This window comes from Syngnathus scovelli, chromosome 6, assembly GCF_024217435.2.
Source record: "Syngnathus scovelli strain Florida chromosome 6, RoL_Ssco_1.2, whole genome shotgun sequence".
Lineage (NCBI taxonomy): Eukaryota > Metazoa > Chordata > Actinopteri > Syngnathiformes > Syngnathidae > Syngnathus > Syngnathus scovelli.
Window position 1 is genome coordinate 13,599,353 of NC_090852.1, and position 27,213 is coordinate 13,626,565.

At 40.6% G+C, this 27,213-nt stretch overlaps 1 protein-coding gene across 1 annotated transcript in view; it reads left to right on the forward strand.

Moving 5' to 3' along the window:
* The first annotated feature begins 59 nt into the window (after positions 1-59).
* nrn1la (neuritin 1-like a) overlaps positions 60-27,213 on the forward strand; it is a 41,994-nt gene continuing 14,840 nt past the window's right edge. The window contains exon 1 of the mRNA XM_049724289.1: positions 60-523. Within this exon, the coding sequence (XP_049580246.1) occupies positions 481-523 (43 nt within the window). The 5' untranslated portion in view covers positions 60-480. The remainder of the gene's footprint in view (positions 524-27,213) is intronic.

A 27,213-nucleotide genomic window follows, 5' to 3' on the forward strand; every position in this document is an offset into this window, starting at 1 on the left:
GATTTTTGAGCTGGATAGTCAAAACATTCACTCTTCGCCCATTGTTGATGATAGATTTGCAGACTAATTTCATTTACTGAATTATTTACAAGCGCAATTCTACGTTTGATTTTAGCTTCTTGCGGTGATAAGCATCTTAAGCGAAATCCAAATAAACTATCGCTTCTGCAGTTCTGTTTTTGTGGCTGCACTGAAACGGGTTCAAGAATCGGAATGCCTCCGTCAGATAACGTCGTCCGTTTGGAGCAGATGTGGTGGCGCTTGGTCCTTCCTTTCGGTTCCTCTCCTCTCCTCCCACTCCAGTGTACAGACTCGCCCTCCCCATCAGAGGCGCGCACGGTGCATCCTTTCGCTCACTCCGGACAGTAACGCTGCACTAAACATAGGAGAGAAGCCGTTTTACATCAGCAACTGGTTTTATTTGATCTTTAACAAAGCGTCGGGACTCTTCTGCGTGCTTGCGGGACACGTTTCAACATCATGAACTCTTCGTGCTTCTTCGTGCCTGTTGCTTTCCTTCTGCGTAAGTACTGTCCTCCAAATAACCTTTTATAAGTTTGATAACTTCCTTAGTTTGGGTACGAGCTGCCCGTGCGTTCATCCTCAGCAGCACTCTCCTGCTGGCAAAATGATCACTCGGGTCTCTATGCTCAATCTACTGCATTTTTAAAGAAATTAAAGATTACGTGTGCATGCTTGGATCTTGAAGGATACACTTGGAAGGGTCTCGCTGCATATATTGATGCTGACTCATAACTTACGTGGAATTTTAGATAATTTTTCTCCGGATTGTCACACTTGCTCCATCAACCGCACGCAAGTTTCCGCATGCGTCTTTCACCGCTAAACTTGAGTCAAACTAACGGTACCGCAAAATGTATTCCATTGTCCAAGTCGGATCATGTGCATTAAGTTGTCATCAGCTGCTATCGTTGCCATCGTTATCATCTTGTCATGCCTGTTGGTGGAATGAAGATGCGGAAGGTGGGCTAAAAGCGTCCCACGGGAGCGAGACGCCGTAAGAGTGAGAGGGAACAAACACATTCAAGTTCCACGATGGAGATAAATGAATAGCATCTGTCCCCCTCCTCCGCTTCCTCCCTCTCCCTCAGTCCCATGAGACATTTTTCAGCTCTTTCCATGCAAAACAGCCTCTGACAGTTAACTTAAGACATTAATTAATGTCACTCAATCCTTGTCACGCAGACTTTGCGAGAGAGAGAGGTTTGCATATTTAACTTATTTAATCCGTTTTAATTTTGTATTTATGACACCACACCACCGTGGTTCTGAGCTTTAGGGTTTGAACCTTGCATTGGCTTTCCTGTGTGGCCTTTGCATGTTGTCCCTGCCCTTGAGTGGATTTTCCATGGGTCTAATTGTTTCTATTTGCCCTAATTACTTGGCGACCACTCCAGGTTATACCCAGCCTCTTACCTAAAGGCAGCTTGGATACGGACGTGTTTTTGAAAATGGATGTATGGAATTTCTTGCTCAGAGTTCTTTGATTATGTTTACTTTTGTAAAAATCCCAAATCGTAAGGTCTCTAAAAGAGAAGGCAGATAAAAGCAAGGGCGATTCATGCTTCATTCAAAAATACAGAAAAAAACTCATAAGAGAAGGAATGAGGGAGTTTATGCATGGTGAAGGATACAATGTAATAAGATGTTCTATTGAGACACGAGTGCGTCAGTTATAAAGCAGCACTAACACAGTGCTGTATGGAAGAAAATTCATGTTTGAGTTATCTTTGTCTCCCAGTTGGCTTAAGTCACAAATTCATTGTAGCCTGGCTTTTGATTAAATGACAGCCAGCATTGTAGCCTCAAATATCGACTCTGGCCTTTTTGTGTGGAGTTTACATGTTCGCCCTTTGCTTGTGTCGGTTTCCCCCACGTTCCAAACGCATGTAGGTTATTAAAGACACAAAATTTTCTATACCCGTGTTTCTCACATAGTCCATATGGGGGGAAAAATCTCAGCACACCACTTAGCAAAGTGATACATAGAAAGTGGGTGTACAGCTTACCTTTAGTCAATTAGTCAAAGAGCTGGCCATTTCATTGTTTTTGCCTATTATTGTACAATACACGTACATACCACAGATTTTTTTTTGCCAAAATAACTGACATTGGATAATTTTCCATGACACACCTGATGATCTTTTATGACTATCAAATGTGGCCCGACACATTGGATCACTGGCTAATACTGTATATGTGAATATGTTAGTGTTTAGCTCAGCTAAGTTGTAGTTCACGAGCAACCATGACGAGGAAGGTGAAACAAAGCACACTGTAAACTAAATCAAGCAGCAGCAGCAGCAGCAGCAGCAGCAGCAGCAGAAAAATACATTTCTATTCAAGGTGTGTTTGAATTGCTATAAGCACCCAGGCGCTGTGCTACAGCTGGGATCCTTTCAGAAAATGTGGTAGACTTCTTGGATCAATTCACTGGGAAATACTAAAACTGAGTATTGAAAATAGAATGAGTGGGGGGAACTAAGTCATTCTGAAAAACGTGTTAACATCAAATAAGTGATACAAAATACATTAGCGAGACTTTTGTCGCTTAAAATGTAACCTAAACCAGTGGTCCCCAACCTTTTTAACACCACGGACCGGGTTATCTTCAGACAATATTTTCACAGACCGGCTTTTAAAGTGTGGCGGATAAATACAACAAAATAAAATGATACGACCGGCATAAAAACAATGGTATTGTGGTGCTGAAGGAAAGCAGATACAGGAGGTGTGTCGCAAAAGACTTACTTGTAAAACAAGAAATAGAAAGAACAACAACGGAAGTGCGTTACCACATATACACCATGTTTGCAACACATCCTTCAACCTTTATTTCCATGTGGGAATTCTGAATGCGAACACCCCAGTATGATATAATAATAATAATAACCATGGATCCACTGTGTTCTCCTATGCAACTTTACCCGCAGCGTCCTCGTAACACGTCACCGAGGTGAAGTAGAGAATCCGGTCCATTTTACAAAATAAAAGATTGTTCAGACCCCTATAAATAAAACGGAAAAAATTCAAGTTATTTATTCTTTCTTGTGCGGCCAAATGATCCATGGACCGGTCGCAGACTGGTCCGCAGACCGGGTGTTGGGGAACACTGCTCGAGACTTTGTAACTTGTGCTCCATTAACTTGTGCAGAAAATATTAAAAATACTGTATAGTGCGACCTGATCTGATGATACAGATTTTATTAGAGAGAAAGAGGGAGAGGGAGTGAGAGGGAGAGAGCGAGAATGTGCTCCTTGCAGTCTTCCCTATCATCAGAGACCCCAAAATCACATTAATAGCTGTCCAGGGGTGAGCAGGGTATTGTATTTTAATTGTTCTCCCTCGAGAACACTTACAGTATTTTGCTTCCTCCCACATTTTCCCCTGTGCAGTTTTTCAACTGCAGCGCAGACACTGCAAGTGGAAGTTTCTTCATTGAAATCCTTGTAAAGGTCAAGTAGGGTGTTTACCTTGCTGTCACTGTGATTTTTCCCCTTACTGTTTTCAACCCTTTTATCACCTCCTCCCAACTCAATGATCAGCACACAGTTTTCAGTGTATTTGAAAGTTGGGTCATAGGTCTGCTGTACACCAAGCGACTGAATTCTTGTGCAGTGCTGGGGTTCGGCAGATACATTTCACGAGTGGCCAATCGTTCAGCAGCTGTTTTTTTCTACGATTTAATCCCGGTTCACATAGCAGGATAATTGGACCAAACGTAGCCCTGAATCTTCCCTCTCGTGAAGGCTCCAAAGATAATTTTATTAGATATTCTTGCCGTGTGTGGTGGGCTCATGACTGATCTTGACCACTCGGGCCACTCCGACCTCAAATCGGGGATATTAATATTTTGGACTGTTTGGTCTGACAAGGACAAAGGTGCATTCAGCCGGTTGATAGCGACGTGCAGCCAATGAGGAAGCAAAGTGACATGGTAGCGAAGAAGCAGGGTGGCAAATCCAAGTCCTAAACAGTCATTGTGCAACACAAGGTCGCATTTAATCTTGTGCGGTTTTGCAAGATTTCCCGTCCAACGTGGGAATATTCATGAATAAAATCGATTCAGGTGTGACGTGCTGCTCTTGCCGTGTGGCTGCCCAGCACACACACTGCACGTTCAAAACTGTTAGACCTATGATTTTTGTCTCATTACATTTGGGCTCCCTCCCTTAGAGTTTGGAGGGCCACTGACAAAAATATATTTTTGCGTTTCAAGCTAATGAGACCTAGCTTATATCTACACGTATATATTGTGTTCTACAACAATACTTAACTGTATTTATAAATTCATATACCTGATGTTGATAAAATAGTAAATGTTTCAGTCTCTGTTGCCAAAACCTATATGAGCAAAATACATACTGTAGGCTCATAGAAGTAAATGGAAGTGCAAGATTTCCCATCTGACAAGGCTTGACTTTCCACACTCTTCTCTTCTGGCCTTTTTCCTCTTCCTTCTTTCTTTTTATGGTTTAATAAAAGTGATAAACTACAATATCATGTACACTCTAGCCATAATAAAATTATCCACCCATACATCCATCCATTTTCTGAAGTGCTTATCCTTACGAGGGTCACGGGCGTGTTGGAGCCCATCCCAGTAGTCTTTGGGCGGTAGTTGGGGTACACCCTGAACTGGTCACCAGCCAATCGGAGGGCACACAGACAAACAATCATTCACACTCACACCTATGGACCTTTTGGAGCGTACAATTGGCCAACTGTGCATGTTTTTGGAATGTGGTAGGAAACATGAGCACCCGGAGGAATCCCACACAGGCACGGAGAGAACATGCAAACTCCACACAGCAACTTGGATTTCAAACAGAAACAGTTAAACAATATGCAGTGCTTTAAAACAATGTACTTCAGCTCCTAAATATTAATTAATCATTTTATTTGGTTTGTTATTATGTTAGCCCGTGACTCTTGCACCTCAACATGCGTTAAAGACAATTGGGAGGCTCCTGGCGGTGTGAGAACAACCTACTGGTCACAATTAATGTTTTTGTGGAGCCAGTGTGCGTTGGGGTTATGTAGTAGTCATAAACCAATAAATTAATTGTAATGCATTGCAGTGATTTAACTGCAGGAAAATTAATTAGTTCAATTACTAAAAACAAACAAACGATATTATTGCCAACAGTGGTAACAAATTCAATGCACTTCATCACTTCACGGAATACTAGAGGTCATTTATGATGAGATTTTGCTTGCACCTCTGCTGAAGAAATTGGTGGTTGGCTTGCTAATTGTGGTCACTCTAATGCACAGTAGTGCACGTTCTTCAAAATTTAAGTTGTTGCATTCTATTAGTTAACCGCGAGATGGCATTTGAATTTTACACGCTGTACCTTTAAGACAATTTCCATCCATCCATCCATCCATCCATCCATCCATCCATCCATCCATCCATCCATCCATCCATCCATCCATCCATCCATCCATCCATCCATCCATCCATCCATCCATCCATCCATCCATCCATCCATCCATCCATCCATTACAAATGTATTTATTTTTGCTCGATCAGCCTACCAAGCATATTTTTGGGGATGTGGAAGGAAACCAGAGTGCCCGGCGAAAACCCACGCAGGCATGGGGAGAACATGCAAACTCCACACAGGGAGGGCTGGAGGTGGAATCGAACCTGCACCCTCTGAGCTGTGAGGCAGACGTGCCACCATCAAATGGCATTTAATGAAATATAAAAACACTACATGTGTTGTAATAATATATAATAGCTTTCTCAGTACAGCACGGTGCAGGTTTTGAACTTGCTGCAGACTATGTGCAATATTTAGCTACTTTTTAACATTTTTCTACCTACTGAAGTGTTTGAAAGCCTTCTTGGCTCGTTTTTTGTTCACAACTCTTGCAAAAATTCTTTCCTGGAAACTCCTTTTCATTCGACCTTCAGAGAATTGCAAATTTTCTATGCACGCTCTCCCTCCATAACAGCCTTTCTCTTTCACCGCTTCTTCCGTTCATTTTATTCTCAACGATTAAGAGCTTTACTGCAACTTCTTCTTTAGCTTCAAATCACATTACAGTGGATGTGACAAGTGAGTGACCCATGATATTCTGGCTTTTTACGGACCGGCTTCATAAATTCAGGTTATGATCTTTACGGCTGCATCCCAATGTCCAATGCATTTTCTCTTATGTCTGCTTTCTTCACCTGTCCTTTGGCTCAATCTCTGCCACATTACACCACTTGTGTTCAGGGCCTCCAGGACAAAATGGTACACCTTTTCAATCTTTGTGTGCACGGCACATAAATAATAAGAGCATTGACCTTGACTGACCACTGTTTTTGCCATTAATAGCCTTACATGTAATCTTTTTAAACATGGTGGGTGCGTCATTGTGACTCACGAAAGAAACCAGTGCACTACAATGAGATCCGGAATGAAAGCTGCATTCACTGTAGTTGTGGACATTAGATTATATTCAACCGTCCATTTTCTAATGCCTGTCATCAGGGTCAGGGTTGTGTATCCCAGCAAACTTTGGATGAAAGTTTGAGTACACTTTGGTCAAGACATATTATATCGTCTAAGATGTAGCATATGCTGAACAGTAAAAGGGATGTACTTGCACTATAGCGCTTTTTACCTTCGGTATTCAAAGAGCTTCACAGTGCTTCCTCATTCACCCACTGATGACATACCATCAGGAGCAAGTGACTTGTTCAAGGACACAAGGACAATGGTTGAGGAGCGAAACCCCAACCTCTGTGTTGGGAGGCTTTCACTCTACTGCTGAGCCAAGCCGCCCTATAGGTAAATGTGGCAAATAATGTGGCTGTACAATGTGCCTATGCGTATTGTAGAATTGCAGCAAGGACCAAAGTGGAATAGCTGTCCACTTTCATAATCACTCTAATTGCATTAATTTCTCACACTCGAGTGTGTGTGCATGTGCATGCTAGCGTGTGTGTGAGAGAGAGTGAGAGAGCGAGAAAGAGAAATACAGCATTTGTACCAAGTAACTTGCGTGTGAATGAATATTCATGCTCAGTATTATTAAGGGAAAAGGAGACGAGAGTCATGCTCTGCTGGTCTTTTGCTAATGGTCTTTGTATACAGAACTAGTACAAAGTCTAAGCACTACACACACAAACATGTGCACACAACTGCACACACAGGGGGGCTGTACTGGGGGGAAAGCCTTCTGATAAAGAGCAGGTCCTCATTGGAAAAATAGGCCTGCTAAAATAAAAATGATGTCAGGTAAAGTACTACTATACAGCATTGCGTTTCTGCTGGTTTGTTACTGACTCACTCGATTTCAAATACCATAAGATCACATCTTATTTCAGGATGCATAAACTCCTTCTCTCATGAGTATAAGTATGCTCCTTCAGGCTCTGTATCATAAATCAACCCCAATGCTTTGCACTCCCATCTGCAGATTCCTTTGTAACACATTTTATATATATGTGTATAATGAAAATGACTCTTCATGACACAGGTGTCTTGTTTAGAAAAAGAGTTTATTCTTGCTCATGTCTTGGATACCTTACGTCCGCGCGCCTCTGTCCGCGTGAGCGTCTTTCCTCGTGTCTCTCTTTTCTCTGCTCCCGCGACCCTCTGTCACGTCTCGTCCCCGGTTGTTTTGTTATGTGCGTATTGTCATAGTTTCTGTCCGTGTGCCTGCGTGCTCGCCCCTCCCCTCCTGTGTGCTCGCCCTTCCCCTCCTGTGTGCCCATGATCGGTGTGATCATTCTCACCTGCCTCTTGTTACCTGCCGTGTATTTAAGTCTTGTCTGCCCCTCTCTTCCGGTCGGATCATTGTTGTCGTAATGTCGTCACGTCTTTTGTTTCACGTCCCTGTCGGTCAGTCCTCTTGGTGTTTTGTTAAAGTCTTGTCAGTTTGCCGAGTTTGTTAGTTTGTTTTCTCCAATAAACCCTGGTCCAAGCGGCATTTGGTCACCCTGCTCCATCTGATCCATTACACCCTCTCCTTTTGGGTCCGGCCTAGCTATGCAAATTAACTACTCGCAAAGGCCTCTGTGGGCTCTGTTCGCCTTGAGGCGAATGGTCACCATAGGGGCCAATTACTACCTTCATCTCCAGCCAGGAACCGATAACACCTTCAAGCAACTATAAACTGGGTAGGGACATGCAATTCTTTGTCTTCTCTCCTTACAAGGCGCCAATCAGTTTACTCATCAGACTTTAAGTTTAAGTTGTAAGTTCACTCACTATTTGCACTCTCGAACTCTGTGTGTATGAAAATATACCTCAGCAGCAATGTAATGTTGCTATGTTAAGTATTGTTGTTACATTTGCATCAAACAACAGCTGGGATTACACAAACACTATCCAAATTGTGTGTGGAATGAGAAAATGCCTAGAATGATGCAGAAGGGAAAATGCAATGAATGTGTTTGACACAGAATGTATGGCTATTTTCTCTAATCATGCAACAAAATTTAATGGGGTTCTAGAAAACAATCAACTTCAGATCAGAGATCTTTTTGGCCTGGCAGCTGGCACTTAACACAGCATGGGAGGTGGATGGAGGGGCAAGGCACAAAGCACAATCCTCACAAGAACTCAAATAAATGCCTGTCAGATATCAAAACACTTTGGGTGTTTGGTTTTTTTTTTTTTGACTTATAATTTTGGTGAATGACAAAACAAATTGAGCTCCAGTAGAAAGGACAATTTTCTCAACCAGGGCAAAGAGGCAAACGCTCGAGCACCACTCAAGCAGTGTATGTGCCAGATGAGATATTGACTCAGTTTAACTCATCTTAAGATAATTTATAATCAGAGTTGTTAAGAGTTGTTTTGGTTCTCTCTTACTCTGAATCCCACCACAGAGTGAGAGAGGATGTAGTTTAAAGACACTGCATTAGTTGCAACAATTTGAAGTGACGTTACCATAAAAAAAAGATGCGCCTGTCCCAGTGCATGTACACACATGCTGTGTGCTCGTATGTGTTTGCATGCTTCATCGCTTGTGTGTCTCTCTGCGATGGAAAGAAATTTGACCTGGACAAAGTCTAGCTTTGTGGCTACGAGCAAAATCACAATAAACCCCAAAAAGACAACGACCTATTGCGGTGCAAAGTCTTGACAGGCTGATATTTTAAAGATAGAATTTTTTTTTAAAAATGTCTTACACTCACTTTTGAACTCTTTAAGAGTCTCTATATTTTATCCCCCGCTCTCAGATTGAAATATGCATTATGTATAATAATTGAATGGAAATGAGAAATTGGAGACATCAGGAAGTTATTCTGGCATGTGCCCAACATTTATTGTTCATGTGAAAACAGCAAGAGTAAATCCCAATGAAGTGTTTTCAGTTTTTCTGTCCTACGACTCTCACCTCGTGTCATTTAATACTTTCAGTGTAACATGTCTTTCAATAGGTTTCTGATTTCCTTATCAAAAAATAGCGTTCAGCTTCCTGGGTTGCTTTGCCTTGAACAAGTTTGTCAGTACTTTAATGATTCCAGAGAGATACAATGTGTTCTTTATTACAGTATGATCATTGTTTTATTCATTAGTTATGTTGTCTTTTAAAGCGTCTTTAATAAAAAATCCTGACGCAACTGATGTGTGTACTTCAGGGAGCCCTCATTTGAACAACCCTAGTTTTTATTGCCTATACCTTGAAGTGAAGACAAAATTTTGGAAGGTTAAAGTGCCAGTAGGCATAACAATGAGTGGTGTCCTTGCACTCAATATTCAGTGCACTTGTGATGGGGATGCCATAAATTCATGAAGTTTTGCTTGTGGCCCATAACTTGGAGAAAATAAGCTGTTGTTTGCACAAATGGGATAAAAAAGTAAGGAAACCTGCAAGTGATTTAAATGATGTTAGTCTCAATTTGCATGTTCAATGCTGGCTCTTCAACATCCATTGCGGTGTCCTTCTTTTTGCACCACTTTCCTAACATATAATATTTCCATAAGGGATTATGGACTTTGCAAAAAGAGATTGACGTGTACAAAGTATATTTCAAAGGAAATGCAAGAACATCTCCTCTTGCAGATGATGTAAAGACAACCACTGAGAAGTGACACTTGGACACCTCCCTAGCTCTATCCCAGATAATGTGTCTGTGTGTGTCAATGCCAGCCCTTAGCCATAGTTGCACTGCAAACATGGGGGGGTGCTTTCAAAATATACTGTACGTTAGATGATGATGATAATAATGAATTAAATGAGTTAATTTCTACAATTATTCAGAGGTATCAATGCATGCTGTTGTCATATTTATGAATGAAATACAATGACGTCCACCATGCACGTGCGCGGGGCTCGGATTCTGTCTACCTGTACCTGGATCCAAACCTCGTTGTTGACCGAGTGTTTCTATTGGAATTCATTACCCAAAAGAACATTTGTGACATAATTCCCAAATGTTAGGTGAGGATTCATGCAGTAGGTTATGTCACCAAACACATCCAACGATGCCTTTATGTACCTTGCTTTTTACACTTCAGGGTTAAAATGGGGCTCCTCCAAACTGTTCCCTTACCAAGAACAAAAATGACAATATAAGGGACAAATCAGTTGTTTGTAACTTCTCTGAATTGAAATGTGTATGTGTGTACGCGTCCATGGAGATTTGCACACAAACAGTACATCTGTGTGTGCGTGTGTGTCTGGGGAGCCAAGTGCTAACTGTGATAAGTTACAGCAGCCACTTCAGGTGCTGAAGTCAATAAAAGCTCATTAACTCAACAAGCGGGTCGGTGGCTCCGTCCAACAAGATCCACGTCCCACTTTGTCTTTCTTGCAGGGAGGTAAGGTGCACATGAGTGCGGCTGCACTTTCCCCTGCGTATGCATTCATGTGTGAGCCGCTGGATCAATGGGAGCATGGTTCATTTCTTCTGATGGGGGGGAGAGTGTGGGGAAGAGAAAGGACCAAATAAAAAAAAAACAGTAACAAGAATATGATAAATGAAAGCAGTCAATGCGACAAAGGTTGTTATAATACTTTACACCAATACCGATCTTTTCAAATTATTGCTCATTTCCCCACCTTCAGGGACCTTTTACCCTCCATTCATTTTAATACAGAATGACACAATGAACATATTTTCCCTGCAATAAACCTTATGTTGTGACACTTTTGGGTGAGCTAAGAGTGGGGGGGTCATAAATTGGCCGTGCAAATTAGCCATTATGAATGTCGAGAAGCATTTTCAGATTGCTGGCTACCATTTCAGGGTGTACCACTAGCGCGCCCGCGACCCTCGTGAGAATAAAGCGATTCAGAATATGGATTCAAGTGAGCACAAATCATAACATATGCTTTCATGTACTCGTGTCAGTAATATTTGAATGGAATCGTATGTAATGTATACACGCTGTACATATGTGCGTGTGTGTGTGTGTGTGTGTGTGTGTGTAGGGTAGAGTGCACTGTCATTTGAAGTGCACGGTTTAAGTGCAACACCCAAGTGTTTGTGCGTGTATGGGAATGTTGAGCGAATGCACATTAAATTCAACTGTTCAGCAATTATTCATTATCAATGCCTGTACTTCGCTTTAGGCCTCCAGTGGCTTCTGAAGCCGTCCTTGCACGAATGTAGTTTGCGAACTTGGATAACTGCAACTTGAGGAACGTACCCTTCCTAGCGCGAGCTAAGTGGTATAGATGGATATAAAACTACCAAAAGTGGATGGGAAAAAAAAAGGTGAGGGATGAAGAAACTGTATGGCAAGGGATCTTGGAGATTTAAGTAATCTATTTAACAAAAAAAAAAAAAAAAACGTAAAACCTTAGCGCATCGGTGTAATCGTGAATATGAGGCTTGGGTAAAGTGTTTTGGATAACATATGGTGTAGATAAAGTACTATACACAGTAGGTGCACTGCATTTACCATCATGCCCAAATTGGATTTTTAATTTTTTTAGACTACGATGAGCTGCAAAAGTACAATTAGTAACCTGTTCGAGTTGATTAGTGACTGGCTTAAATAGTAAACAAACAGTGAAATGTGGATTTTGGGTGTAAATATGAGCTATGGTGTCCACACAAAAACACTGAAACTTAGCCAGACTTTTATTGTAGTTGCAGTTCAGGTTAGATACGCTCCAAAATGTTTTCATGTGCACAGGGTCTAAATAAATAATTCTAATACAGTAGAATGCTGCAACTACTTATGATAGTTTTTGGTACATCTGCCTTGCAGTTGTAAGTTTCTGGATTTGAATCCTGTTTGAATCCGGCTTGGTGTGTTTTAATACTTGGTGTATGTGGTTTTATTGCAGGTACTCTGGTTTCCCTCCATATTTAAAAAAATATGTATGTGACGTTCATTAAAGACTAATATCTAGCGTACGGTACATGAGAATGTGAGCGTGAATAGTCGCTGACCTGGCGACCAGTCTGGAGGTGTACCCTGCCTCTCGCCCAAAGTCAGCTGGGACAGGCTTGAGCTTATCCTCTACCCTAATTTTGGTACAGCTTTGCAGTATCTTGGGCTAGCAAGGTAGATACTGTACTTTATTGAGCCCCCAAGGAAACACCTTTCAGGTTTACAAACTTTAAAATCCTTTCTTCTCGCCTGTTTCCCACTCCCTCGCTCACAGTTCTACAAAAAGATAAAAGCATGTTTGATTCAAGCTTTTTATTTGTCACTCCCAGTTGAAGTTAACTGTTAGAGACTCGTCAAAGAAAATCAATGTTGAACCAAACCACATGTATTTTAATTACAACATATCCTCAGTGCTTAGTGGAGGCTTTCTCTGCTTCTGCTTCTTGCTTAATTTTTTCCAGTAGTGCTACAATATGTTGCTCCACTGAATTGTGCTCCACAACGTTAAATTGAGACTTGTGTCTGTACTATGAGAATATTCTTGCCTAAAAAATTGTCTTATACGTAGGGGTGAACACAAAGAGATTATAAATGCAGCTGTTTGCCATCAATGCCCCCCCCCCCTTGTTTAGTGTGTGGGGTCCGTGTGTTCAGGGTACTCCAGCTCAACACTTCACACACCAACTACTTCTTTATTGCTTTACCCAACCAGACTGTTTTTTTTCTTTTTTACACATCAATCTTTCATTATGGCAACACTGTCGACTCCTCTCAACAAGCTTTTAGGCTGCATAATGTTCCAAATAGTGGCCAGCAGCTCCTCGCTGATCATCGATCTGATTTATGGCAGAGCGTAGCATCTTCCCACTGGAATGTGGCCTTCAGTAGATTTTGGAAGGTTACGTGGGTAGAACACAGGAGGCGGAGAGAGAAGTTGCAGGTATCCAATTTGTGAAACACATTCCCACAACACTTGTGCGTCCTCTATGGACAGTTCTGCGGTTGCCCTTCATTAAAAGAATATGCAGTGCATGGAAAAAAGCTCTTGGGACATCACTCTCTATCACTTCATGAATTAATTAATCTGGGGTTGAGCTAGACCCTTTAGTTCCCCCCTGAATATTAATTCTTTATCATACTAAGACAATTCTCCATTACAGTGTTTGCGACTGAAACCTGCTGCTAAAATGAGCGAGTAATTGATGCCTCCCTCAAAGGCTTATAGTAAATGTCTATAGATTGCGGCAAAGCACTACCTATCAAAATTGGAAGTCAGACTATGCCGTGTGTGAATGAAACTTTTTCCATAACGTCCACATAATTCCTTGACGCCAAGATGCCAAAGCAGCTTTTACATTAGACGTGGCTTTGGCCTGAGAACAAAGGCAGCAAATACTAAGTGATAAAAGAGTATAGGCTCCAAGAAAAAAAAGAAGAAAAAAATCTGCAAATAGATGAATTCATCCACGAGTAGCAGATTGCGAACATGTGACGGAACACTTAATCCCGGAACTCTATTACAGGATGAGTGGACAAACATTTCCACAAAATGTTAGGTATACTTAATTTGTTCAGTTTAAGCAGACTCCACACACCCTGTCTGAATTTGATTATATTTCCAGCATTCCAATCATAGCACAGCTCTCTATTAAAAAAGATTATAAGAACTCATTATTCTGTAGGGCGCGATGTGTTAAAAGTGATTTTTTCCTCTCCAATTTTCTGAAAAAAAGAGTCAGGCCAACCGATGTTCAGTAGTTTTTATGATATGATAGTTTTTATCTCGTGTGTGTGTGTGTCTGTGGGTAATCAACACAGAGTTTGACAGAGCAACAGTGTTGTCACCTCACTTAGAGTAACAACTGGTTGTGTTGAGTGTATAATCTAAGTCGTCCACCCAAATAAAAACTGACTGCCTTTCACAAGTCAGTCTCAGTACTATGACAGGTCTTTGAAGTGGTCGATTAGATTTGCAATTTCCTCTGGAAGTTTTCGCTACGTGTGTGATGTGCTGCATTGATCCTCTCGAGGTCACCAGCATCTATAGCAGTAAGCAAACACTTGCTGCTTCCCCCCCCCCCCCCATCTTTTTTTTTTTTTTAATCACAGTTTAAAAACTGACTAGCATCTTAATGAGCGCAATGTGTTTATCCAGACTTCAAAAAGTTATTTTCCCCCAGAACAGCGGAAGCTCTTACAAATGCAGAGATATGTTCTTCCATTTTCACTCCCTGTAGATAAGTGTCCAGTCACTGTGGTAACATGCTCTGATAAAAAATTGCTCGTGAAATGGAACTGAGAAATAAAGGTTTGAATACTAATGAAACTTCATTTTCATTATTAGTGGACTCTGCCAGGGTATTCTACTCACCAGGCTATATACGTCCCAATATATGTCAATATTATTCATATAAACTTGTGCGTCATGGGTAAAGGTCAAACAGGTGGATGATGGCTTTAATTACTCAGCGATGATATAAAAAGGTCACATCTACAGGCAGGTAGAGTCCATCTTGGAAATGTTTTTGACAAGCTATAGTTAAAGAAAGTACAGTTAATTGGAATTCCCAACAAAGTTTAAGCAGAGTACTAACATGCAGCTCATTGGGTTGAATTTAAGCATCCAACAACATTGATTGTTGAGTGTTGATTTTGCTTTGTGAAATGTTGATTTTCAATGGCTGGGCAAAGTTGAAAAATTGCAGTTCTTTTTGGGGTGTACATAAAAATAACAAAATAAAAAACTTAATTGGACTTTACTGCGGAATGCAACCGACAGGTGTCTGCAGATGGATGGATGGATGGATGGATAGATGGATGGATGGATTAGAAATAGTTGGATAAACTGCATTTTAGGAGAGCCGTGAGCAGCTGGCGTGTTAACTAAATCTACAATTTCTGTCAGGACAGATGAGGCTTCCACTGTGTTCGCAATAGTCAGGAGCCTTATTTGTGCCATCTCAGTGCTCTCTGATTGGCTCTTATATAATGTGCATCCTGCCGCACGGCACTACTGCTAATGCTGCATGGCTGCTGATGAATGGAGCATATGTTTTAACTGTGAATAATTACGACAGAACGCGAGATCATTAAGTTTAGAGCATGACTAGATTTGCATAAGCTGTATAAGGAATCAGAAAAGAAAGAGGATTAGTATATGCACGATAATTCTTTCAGGGTTGGGCAACAAAATCCTCAATCAAGGCAGAAAAGTTGTACACTTGATTTTACACGCTTTGATTCACGCGACTTCTATTCTAACGCGGTTTGGTCATATTTTTTCGCCCAGCAAACGAACCCCTTCCGCTGCACAACATGCCTGACGTAAATTAACGTAACAGAGGACCCCTTCGGCTGCCCAAAAACGTCTTTCTAAAAAAACATGACTTTTATATAACGCGCTTTCGGGGTTAACGCAATTTCCAAATTTGGATTGCATTGCACCAAATGAACTTTGCAGGACTGGAACGCACATGGAAACACACAAGATATGGCAGAAAAAATTTACGACTATCATCACAAAAGCTAAATTTGAATTTCCAACCACAAACGACAAGTTTTCGCCCTTGACCTCAGGAACGTGCAAAGAAAATTCACACGGAACCTGGATGGTGAGAAGGAAGGTTGCTCCAGTAGCGTGATGTTCTTTTTAGCCAGGAACTGTCAGATGCTCAGGGAGGTGCAGGGGCATTGCCACAGTGAAGCAGCAACATGTCCTGCTGCAGGATCTATTTATACATGCTGGTTGATCATCTAGCCCTCATTAATGGTGAAAACGTAATAGTTTGGGTTTGAAATATATCTTTTGTGACACCAGTCCTAAAACTTAAGAACATACTGTATTTGATAGTTAAGCATCTTAACACTAAAATGAACTAGTGACAAAGTTCCCTCTAATTTGTTGGTGACACGCTCTGGGACGATGAGAGCAACTCAGTGTGTTGAATAAAACACTGGCATGGACCTTAAAAGCTTTCTGCCAAAATGATTAGATCGTCTACCTCCTGAGGTGCACCACTCACTGACGACTTTGTGTGTGTGGGAAGTGCGTGTGTTGCATTCAACTTTCCAATGCCAGTGAGGATCCCCAACCACTTTGTGCACGTGTGCGCTCACACACGGACACACACACGCGGACACCCCCACACACACATACGCTTTGAAAGCTGAATAGACATTGCTGAACTAACACCATTTGTTCAAAGGTCTTTTTAATCACTCAGTGTTGTTATGATGGGACTGACTGCAATGTGTGTAGTCAAATTCACGGTAGTGTGCACGTGTGCGTATGTTGTGTATGGGTGTTCATGCACCAATGGGGAAATCATGAAGAACAATCATGGCCACACATCAATGGCTTCTTTGTCATTGAGGAAATGAGTGACAGATCATCACATCAGAATATGCAATTATGGATCCATTTCATCACTGCTCTTTCCTCCATCTTTTTTTTCCACACGTTTTTCAGTACACAAGTTTAAAACAATTTACCAAAGCTGCTTTACTCCCATCACACACTGGCTTTACCGTGTGTAATAGACTTCCCCTTTTCTACAAAGTACTTGCCAAGGTCACCTTGTTATTATGGCTCCTCTGGTCTTTCCTTTTTCTACACAGCAACCTTCCAGGGATTCTTCTCTTCACAGTCTAACCAAATTCCCTCGCACATTCGCCGCTTGCTTATTAACTTTTTTCTATCTTCACTTCTCAAACAGTATAAAGAATTCACAATTATCTTCACAATTATCCTGACAATGATTCCAAGCGAATGTGATTGATATGACACGACTCTATGTCCTTCGTTAAAGTTGGGTTTATTTGAGTGCTGAAATGACTTTTTGTCAACGCAAGCTTTTCCACAGTGTTTAGCCGGTTCTGATTTATGCTCTGGACCCCAAGGGAGTCTTGTTTGATACTACAAGGGTGAGGCCAGGACCCCTGCACTTTAGAAATTATTACCCATTTTCCCTTGGTTGTAGACAGATTCAGATTAGGTTTTAGTCCATAGATCCAACTATTCTTTAGCGACGACACACATTTTCATTCACACAAGGGTGGCTTTGGGCAAGCACGTCTTCAAATATCCACGATAACACCAGCAAAAGTTCTCAAAGGTTGCTTTTTTGAAAGAGTCACAGGAGTGAATACCTACAAAATATAGTGACAATGTCACTAAGTGCTTGATGAGCAAGATCCTAAATAGTGGATGCTAAATTGCATGTGTGCTCTATAAGACTGCACATGCTACTGTTGTTCGTGTTGCTAATATTTACTCTGGTTGGGATCTGGACGGCACAGTGGAAAGCTGGTTAGCATGTCCGTCTTGCAGTTCAAAGGTGCAGGGTAGGATTCCGACTTCCGCCTTCCTGTGTGGAGTTTGCATGTTCTCCCCGTGCCTGCGTGGGTTTCCTCCAGGTCCTCCGGTTTCCTAACACATTCCAAAGACATGCATTGTAGGCTGATTGGCCGCTCCAAATTATCTGTAGATGTGTGTTGTTTGTCTTTATGTTCCTTGCAATTGTCTGGCTACCAGTTCAGGATGTACCCAGAGATCATTAACATCTGAAATGCGATGACTAACTGTTGGAAATTTTGCCACAGTTTCATACACTGTTTTATCTCAAAAGGCCTTGAGAAATAACATTCACCAGTAATTTCCTGATCAGTGACCAGTGAAGCATGCATGGTGGTGGCAGCTTGGAGGATGTTTTTCAATAGGAGGAATTGCGAGACTCTCTGAGACTAAGGGAAAGATGAGTGCAGCAAAACAAAGAAAAATCTTTGATGCAAACCTGCTCGTGTCAACCTCAGACTTCAAACAGGACATCGGTCCTAAGCACACTGCCAGCGGAACGAGGAGCCAAGACTTGAACCTGGCTGAAAATCCCCAGAGAGATTTTAAAATTGGCTGTGCAGCAACGCTTCCTACAGAACCTGATAGAGTTCGGAGAATCTACAAAGAAGGATAAAAGACACAGCATATGAAAAGGTGTGCTGAGTTTGTGCTACTCAAATAGACTCGGATTGTAATTCCTGCCAAAGACGGCTCATAACATATAGGGTGTGGATATACAGTATACATTTGTGTAAATGAGTATTTTTTCCACCACATTTTTATCCATTTATAAATATATATTGTGTCGGGAATATTGAGGAAATGAAAACATTTGTAACAATAACAAATGGAAAATGTGTTTATTTTTTTTACTGTCTAGAAGTGGAAGTAGTTGCTAATCATTTGTTATCCGAATAAAAACAGCACTCCGAACTGTTAGGCCGATGTACTAACCACTATAGATAACAACTGATGACCATTATTATTATGTTTTTTTTTTTACCACATGATAATTGCAACAACCACAGGAAGGTCTGCAAATACCACATATCTTAGCAATATTATTATTTGTCATTACTATATACGAACCTGGTGGATTGAATGTATGAATACCACAATGGTTGGTGAATTATGGCTGGATTCATAAAAATGAAAACAAGTCCACTTTTATTAATTATGCTCACATTCCATTTGACTATACTGGTCCCACTTTAATAGCCTTCTTCATGTTTGTTTGTCGGTGACCAGTATAGACTTAGCAGTCAGTCAGCGTAATTGGCTATGCACCAACAACTTTCTTTACTTCAACACAGTCTTATTACACTGTTTTTCTTCAGTAAATCCTGCGCTGAAATTAACTTTATGTGGGGTTAGTTAGCGGCACACAGAATAAGATTCTCTTGTTGACTATACCAGAAGCTCTTTGATTAAATTTGGTTTACGTGAACACACTAACTGGAGTTTGGATGTGCAGAAAAGAGTGTAGGAGGATTTTCCTACAAGCTCTTGTTTCTGCAGTTCAGTCCTCGTATTGATCGGACTGCCACAGATGTATAGTGTATCACCTGGTGGAGACACGGTATACCCATTAGCAACATGCAGTTACTCCACTCATCTTGACAGCACTATGTTTCTCTTAAACTCTGCTCTACTGTACTGAAGAAACCAGTTAATGGCTGCAAGACCTGTATTTGTAAATGCCTTTTTGTGTGAAATGGACTGAGATGAAGCTGTTGTATAGTTTCTTTCGTGACCAAACAATTATTAATCACGCAACATGCCAAGCAGGCGTAAGGCATTGGCTGTGATTGAAGAAGCAACTTTTATATTCTCTTTAGTGTTTGTCCTTCGGACTGTCAATATTCACAATCACACTAATGCACATTTTAGACCTTGCGGATCAGAATCAACCCCGGCCTGCCTGCATTCAAGACGCTATTTTGGTTTGCAAGATTTCAACAATTCCTACAGTGGAAATGTAACACTCGCATAGCCTACATTGCTGACGGAGTTGTTTTTAAGTGTGACTTGTGGTGTTAAAAACAGGATTAGTGGCGAGATACTGGAGAAAAAAACTTTGAAATGAAACTTTTGATGGTCCACTGGTATCTAGTAGGTGGAGAAAATAATTTCAATTGGTCTTTAATGTTTGTTAGAAAGAATCTTTGGGCTCCACACCAATGTTAGTGGAGCAGTGAGCTAACTGTGGTATTGCGTCTTGTTATCTTAAAAATCCTACACTTTTTGTTTATGCATAGCTTTAATAGTTATTAATCTTGCTTACTTATCTTACTTGCTGGTTAACACAAGACATTTATTGCTAGTAGCTATTACAATCTGATAATGCAAATCACACTTCACATGCAAAATGACAAAAATAACAGAACAATATTGGCTTGCCAAAAAACAATAAAAAAAAAAAAATAATAATAATAATAAATACTAGTAATGTGTTTAATAAGATATTGCCTGACATTTGCCATGTCAGTCACGTGAATAGGGCCTGTCATCTTGAACAAAGATTCAAAGTAAAGAAAAGAGCTAAGATGCCCTTATTTTCCCAGAAGAGTATACAGCAGCAAACAACCATTGTGTAACTGCATAATGTGACGGGCTGCCACATATCATCACTATATTGTAGCTTGTCAGAATAGCTCCTCTTGATAGTAAAATGCTATTAGGGCCAAGTGGGAGCACATCTTTGAGCAAAGTGGTGAAAAATACAAATTAGCAGAGTTTTGATTTCAGGGGAGTGTTTGTACGGTAGTTATGAGTTTAACAAGCTGGTTAGACTGAAACACAGACAACCTGTGCAGAGTGAAATTGATTTTGTCAAAGGCTGTTTGTACGGTGCATGAAGGTACGAAAACAGAATACAAAGTGAAAGAGCATGTTCTGCTGACATTGTTCCTTCATTGTATTCCCACAATATACACTCCAAACACAGCAAACTTAGTTGACATGTCTTGATCTTCATAGATTCTTGGACTTTTTGGTTGACATACTCTGCATAAGTGACTTTGATTGTCATCACACAAATACTGTCTGACCCTAATGCAGCCTGCAGTGAGGTCTTGAATCAGCACTTCTGATGATAGAATAGATTGTTTCTGTGCTCATTAACATGTGCTAAGGATTTGTGTGTCCCGCGAGGAAGACGAGCGGACACCGCCGTATTTCACCGCAGGGTGAATGTAGCCTGGGTGTTCTCGGGTAGACTCCAGCTGTGACCTCATGTGAGATGTGCTGATGAATATTCACACTCATCCATTGCAAGACGCTTCAGTCAGCAGGGGCCAAATTGTTGCCATTTCAGTACATATCTGCCCTTTTTGTCCCTTTTTCTTTTTGAGTATATGCCCAGTATATGTCCATTGAGGGACTTGAAGTACGTTGCTCCAATTTGAGCAATTTGCATCATACCACCATTTTAAACATAGAAAACACACACCCTGCTATTAAAACCAATTTAATCATCTGTCTCAAGGCTTGGACTAAAAAGCCCTGTGTAAACTCTGAGATGCATTTCATCTATGCTTTGCTGCGCTGGTATTGGAGTTTCTCTCCTGACAACAATTTAATGCACCTTTATTATCACTGTAGGTCCCGAGCTGAATCTTTGTTTAGGTCCCGTAGCTTCTCGTGCTTATTACCTGTGGCCGGAAATGCAAGACAACACAGTGACGATTGTGGGACATGACTACCATACATAATGTGTTCTTATTTGTCAAAGTTTGGATTTTGAAAATGTGAAAACTAAGCATGGTTGAATGGTTAAAATGTTTGTCGAAGCTCCACATTATTTTTAGAAGATACCTTCAGATGTTCCAAAGCACTCTACCATTACACTCAACATTATTCCAGCCCAAAATAACACTCTTCCACCTCCCAGCCTTGCTGGGCCCTGGTGGCCATCCTTCAACTATCCACACCTTCATATTCCTTGACCATCCAAAGTAGTGCAGCATTCATCATTGTATGATGACTCGAGTTAGTCCCCTGTGTATGAACAATTTGGGTTACGCACAAAATTTTCATCAAAAAATTATTTGCATATCACACATTATTGAATTGTACTGTCTCTGATCAAGACAGTGTATGCTTAATGTTGGTGTATCTATCCATTCATCTTCTTAACCGCTAGGATTGCGGGCATGCTTGTCAAAATAGCCATCTGTGCATGTTGTCACGAAGCAGAAGTTTAAAATAAACTTGAAGCAGAATTTCCACATTTTATTATTAAGACCTTTTTAGGGGCATTTTAGAAGTTTTAGTCGTACTTCCTTCTAGCCATTCCTTAGTTAATGAGAAATAATTTGTTTGTGCGAGTTTTTACAACTGATTGATCTCTTTACAACAATCGGATGCATTGCGGTGTCACAAATGATTGTGTTGCTTCCAACAATGTGTGTTGCTTTTAGACATTTGCAACTTTTAGACAGTCCACTCAATACATGTGAGAAGATATAAATGTTTAACAGGAGCAAGTAAAAAGATTACAATGAGTAGACATAACATAAATATCAAAGCACTCGAAATGTTTTTTTCTGTCCATTTAGTTACTTTGAAGTAGCATGTTAAACGTACAAGAACACGCCTTGCAAAGTGCTTAAAAATTCCCAATTTATACAGCTCCTCTGCAGACTGTTTCATCCTGGTCGTCTGGCATCAGCATACCTCATAAAAATTATATGAATTACACTTTAACCATGACTGTGAAATGGTCCTGTGTAGATAAAACATGAGCAGCAATTTAAAGACTTGTCATCCGAGGGGGAGGAAAGTAGTCCTGCGTGGGAGGAACTTCATCTGAATCCGGCTTCACATGCTTAAAAAAAATAGTTTATAAAGAAATCCAAATATAGTGAATTAGCCCATGGAGACTCTAAAAACTGTGAAGCACCTGCTGATTGGACACATAATTCATTTCTGTCTTGCAAAAGTCATGCACAGGTGTTAATGGAAAAAAGTACGATTTGGCAAGTTTTCAAGTGAGTCATCTGACATGGGCCAAACTAATTATGTTGTTCACCCTCGGTGCCACAAATGCACTGGCTGCCAAGGCAACACACACACACTCACGCACACACACACACACACATGCATCCATGTAAACAGCATGTACTCTCAAAGGTATTCTTTTTCTCACGCAATGAGCTCAGTCACCCTGAGAACCATCATTAACTTCTAAATATGTTTTCATGAGGAGCTACGTCACACACTAAGGTCTCCATAACAAAGGTTGCCATATTTTCCACATTGCTTGTGTTTTTTGTATGTGTGCCCAGGATATCGGAGATGCGGTGATAACATGGAGCTATGTGTATCATTTAGGGATGGATTGACAGTGGAAGAAAAATAGCTGCAGGTCTAATCAATTTGAATCTGTTCTGGATGTATATGTGTTCGTCAGGTGAGGAGAGCAGCAGGCATCAGCAGCATTTTAGTCCAGTCAGCAGTGATCTTGCCAGCCTCTGCACAAGTGAACTCATGAATAGATCAGTACCGTGGGTGTTAGTGTGCAAGCATGTATCAAGATGCCATCTGTACAAAAAACGGAAATAACAGCTGTGATGTTGGCAACACTTTTACACATTTTAAAGTGAAACCACTAGTAGAGTAAGTTAAACTGTAGCGGATGTTCATGTCGCCATCAAAATTCCAGGTCAAATTACAAGCAAGAGTTGCCATAGCTTATGTTTGCAACAAAGTCGCTGATCGATTACCGCTCAGTGGTCGTGTGCATGTGGGTGGTTGCTTGTCTCGATATGTGACTGCGACTTGATGGTGACCAGTACAGGGAATAGTCTGGCTTCCGTCCAATGTCAGCTGGGATAGGCTCCAGCACCTCTCGTGACCCTGAACAGGATAAGCGGTGTTGAGAATGGATGGAGCTTTTTAGCAAAATACAAATGTATTATATCAGAGAGGTGTAAAAAGAAATAAATTACAAAGAAATAATCAATAAAAAGGAACTTTTATTGTCACTGTACCTTAGAGAAACATAGAGATATATACGTTCCGTAACTTACTGTAACTTACAGTATGTGAACTTCAAACTAACTTAGCTTCTTTATTTTTTATACAAGCGATATAGAAAATGGATGGATGGGTATATTTTTTCATTTGAACTTTTATCTTCACCCTCTTCACTTCCACTCAATTCATTTACTTCCCTCCTCACCATCAGTAGACCACTTTGCAGATTTTTTTAAAGAGAGGTGTTCCATCTCTTCCTGGGTAGTGCTGCAACGTTTGGAGATGATGGTGATCCCCTTGGATGGCTTGACGCGCTTCGAGGGCTTCCCTCACTCTAATCGTTGGCGCTTGATTGTTGTTTCGCAAGATCACTCACATGCTCATATTCATATGACACATATCATTCATATGTTTAAGCAATCGTATGTAGAGGTTTGACTGTATGACAAAACATTTCATCAATCACTTTTCGGTTAATGTCAGAATTTTTTTTAACCAAACCATGTGGCATTTTGTGGAGGTTAAATTGAACATTTCAGACGAGCACTGGGAGCATATTTCTCTTCTCTCCTCAAATAGTACCAGTGACCTTGCTGCATAGCTTTATAAAGGATCACCATGCAGCATTCAGCACCGTTATGCAGTGTGCCTCTGGGTTTTGCCTTGTCAATTTTGAAGTTTAGAAGCTGATATAAAATTGGGCTCTTTACCCCATTAGTGTTGGTGTATCCCTCCACACTGCAGAATTTGAGCCTTATTTCACACAATAAAGTCAAGGAGAGAGATGAATTTCTCTCCCCCTACAGGTGTGGCTATGTCTCTATCTTATGAAGTGCATCAATCAAAAGCAATCTGAATGTCGAGCAAACTGGCTATAGATCAAACCTCACTTACTCTAACTGGTGTATGAAGAGGATGAGAACCTGTCGCAACATCATGGAAAACATTATGGCATTTTAAACATTATGGCATTTTAAAGGGACACAAAAGTGAAGATTTTTCACTACGAGCCCAGTTTATGTAATTTTTTTGTCAAGAAAATGAATAAAGTTAGCATATTCTATTTTATTCATAGTATTTTGGAAAATTGATGACATCACTGTAGGAAGCGGTCACAATTTCCCCATTGGAAATCATTGTGGACACATCGCTTCTAAAATCAAAGGCAATGGATGCTGTTTAAGAAGACATCACAGAGGATCAGTGTTGAGGACGTGTTGAGACATTTGCGGTGTATCTTCCCTTGCTGAATTGCAAAAGAAAGTATTGGCTGCGATATGGATGAAGACGTATGGCCAAACTGACAGAAGCATGTGTATGGTCAGGAGGATGAGGATGGTGGGCAGGAGAGGGAGGGTGGTGCTGGAGTTGCAAAATTTTGTTTACAGCACGAAATATTTTCAGTGTTTTGTTTGTTGACATTTCTTACATGTACACAATACTGTATGCATTTTCTTTTTATGAAAGCAACAGTCATATAAGTCACCTTGTGTATGATTAAAAATTTCCTTGGCACTATGAGTGCAGTTTGTGGGACAGTCTTTGGAGGCGGTTCTCACTATGAACCCTGCTCTTCAAACAAACAAACAAACAAACAAACAAACAAACAAACAAACAAACAAACAAACAAACAAACAAACAAACAATGGGAGTGGTACCTACTCGGTGACGATGTGGATGCTCAACGGTGTTGAAAATGAATTGATGATTTCCTTTTACCACACTGCAATCTGCGGTGAGATCAATGTTAGCGAACATCAATAGACTTAAACAATTCCGTAAAATCATTAGACATGCTGGTCATCATTTACAATTACTCCTCTACATCTTCATCTTCTTTTTAAATCGCCTAATCCACTCTTTGTGAAAACAACGGCTTGCCGAATTAAGCCGTGAAGATTCTACTTGCTTTCCTGCTACCTGGGTGTTAGATATCAAATATTAATACAAGCAGACAAGCAAATAGTTGATCAGCAGTCTTACAATTGGTCTGCCAGCATGCTCATTTGTTGGAAGCAATTTTTTATATATCTGTTTACATTACATAACTGCATTCTATTCTGACCTATTCCTCCACATTTGTTATGTTGGATAAAAACAAGAAAAGAAAGGGACGAAAAACAACAACAACAAATAAGCGAACTTAGTACGTCCGCCTTGCAGTTAAGAGGTTGCGGATTCGATTCCACCTCTGGCCCTCCCTGTGTGGAGTTTGGACTTGAGTTTGACACCTGTGGTCTATACCATCAAGTGAAGTAGAAGGACAACCCAAAAAAAAAAAAGCGTCAAAAGCAACAAGTTACAACCACGTCTAACCATCCTGTCACTTCAGACGTAATGAATCTCAAAAGCTCAGGGGCATATCAATTCCAACACAGTAATTAAGTAGGTTGCGTTAAAAGAAGGTGGACACAGTCTTATTTATCTTTAAGCAGAGATAGCAGTTCTTACCTTGATTTCCAAACTGTACACTGAAGTGGCTGAATCAGGTTGAATGTGGGTGGTCGGACCAAATCATACAATTCATGCAGAGGAAGGGGGGAATAATATAAATGAGGCCATCATGGAAGCCGACTATTGATTGATATAGCTCGCAGTATAATGGACTGCACATCGCGTCATCCCACCCATCATGGCAGATAATCAACAGCTTGGCTCTGTACAGAACAAAAGTGATTTGAATTCGAAGGAACAATTTTCCCTCAATATCTGATCTCACTGGCCTTGTTTGAAGTATTCCACTCCTTATGTGATAAACGTAAGCACTCTAATCCAGGCTGAAAATTGCAGACCCATAATTGAAAGAGCTGATAAATGCTGACTTTATATACTATCACTAATCACAGTGCACCATAAATATAAAAGTTACACTAATGCTCGGTTTTGATCGAATCATTCAGATGAAGTAGCAGCTTGTTTGCAATGATGTAAAAATGCTCTGTCCCATACTAAAACATGTTAATAATGCTTCGCCTCTAACAATCTTACCAAAATACAGTCATAGAGCTGTGCAATAACTGAGATTTGAAGATCGATGGATACCAAGTAAATACTGGCGCCAGTATCTCTGATACCAATACCGAAATCAAGTACTTTTAGGTTAAAAAATATTATGCTATTTTAAATTGCTTGTCTTATTAAATAACATGTTTTGTGCAAATTAAATGTTCTTCTCTATGTGCCATACTATCTTCTATGGAAACATACCTGGATTGTTGTTTTAAATTACAATGTACATGCATTTCTTTTTCGTTTCATGGCATTTTACAGACTGTATGCATGGAAGCTCATGACATATTTCCAGTGAAAAGATTCAGAGGCATACGGAGGCTTGAATGGTCCAGACACACACTGGCCCAGACACAGACTGGTCGTTCAGGAAGATCTAGACTTTCCCCCCAAATTTCACCCCTTTAGTTGTAAGCCAATTCAAACTTTCAATGGATTTATCTCACTCACTAGAGTTGGTGACTGTTTTCATACATTCTTGCCTGCAACCGTTTGGTAGTGACTTAATTAAGCTGCACTGCAATTCAAATGCCACAACCAGTGAGGGGTCAGGAATAGCCTGTGTGAAG